Source organism: Helobdella robusta (genome assembly GCF_000326865.2).
Source record: "Helobdella robusta unplaced genomic scaffold HELROscaffold_13, whole genome shotgun sequence".
Taxonomy (NCBI): Eukaryota; Metazoa; Annelida; class Clitellata; order Rhynchobdellida; family Glossiphoniidae; genus Helobdella; species Helobdella robusta.
The window spans coordinates 1,627,367-1,628,167 of NW_008703718.1; the positions used below are offsets into that span (position 1 = coordinate 1,627,367).

At 38.3% G+C, this 801-nt stretch overlaps 1 protein-coding gene across 1 annotated transcript; it reads left to right on the forward strand.

Moving 5' to 3' along the window:
• Positions 1-234: 234 nt before the first annotated feature.
• On the forward strand, positions 235-384 carry HELRODRAFT_73495 (hypothetical protein; the record flags this gene model as incomplete). Its single annotated transcript, XM_009014187.1, has 1 exon — positions 235-384. A coding segment is annotated over one exon (150 nt), but the record flags the coding sequence as incomplete, so codon positions are not given.
• Positions 385-801: the final 417 nt, after the last annotated feature.

Consider the following 801-nt stretch of genomic DNA (forward strand, 5'->3'; position numbering starts at 1 on the left):
TAGGTTTTGAACAATTTAAAAGTTAATTGTTGCGTTAATTTGAATTTGCTAGAAATAAACGATTAGTTGATTTCTTCTGTAAATAAAGTTTAATAACTAATAACTGTTTGAAGTATTTTATTCAATCAAAGATTTGAACCCGTCGTAAATCGGTTACGACAGCGAGTATTATAACATTGGTGTCAGAAGTGGGATCTTTGACTAGCGAATTACTACTCATAGAAAAAGTACACGATGTCAAAACTGTGTGATTTGAACGTAGTTCAGCTACGAGAAGAATTACAGAAACGAAGCCTTGTCACAAGTGGCAACAAAGAAGTACTAGTAGCACGTCTGAGAGAAGCTCTCATTGACGAAGGTAAGAACCCAGACGAATTCAAGTTTGATGGTGCTGACGAAGACAATGAAATTAGCACAGGCACGTTTACAACCGCTAAAATGATGGAACTTCTGCTTAGTATGTCAACTGAAATAAAACAACAGATCAAAGAACAGTCCGAACGACAGTCCGAACGACAGACAGAAGAGTTAAAACAACAGATCAGGGAACAGTCCGAACGACAGACAGAGGAGTTAAAACAGATCAAAGAACATTCCAAACGACAGTCCGAACGACAGACAGAAGAGTTAAAACAACAGATCAAGGAACAGTCCGAACGACAGACAGAGGAGTTAAAACAGATCAAGGACCAGCTAAAACACGTAAAATTGGAAGTGGCAGAACAGATTGAAGAACAGTCAACAAGAATAGAAATGATCGAGCAGAAACTTGATCGTCAGACCGTTGAGGTAGATCACAAG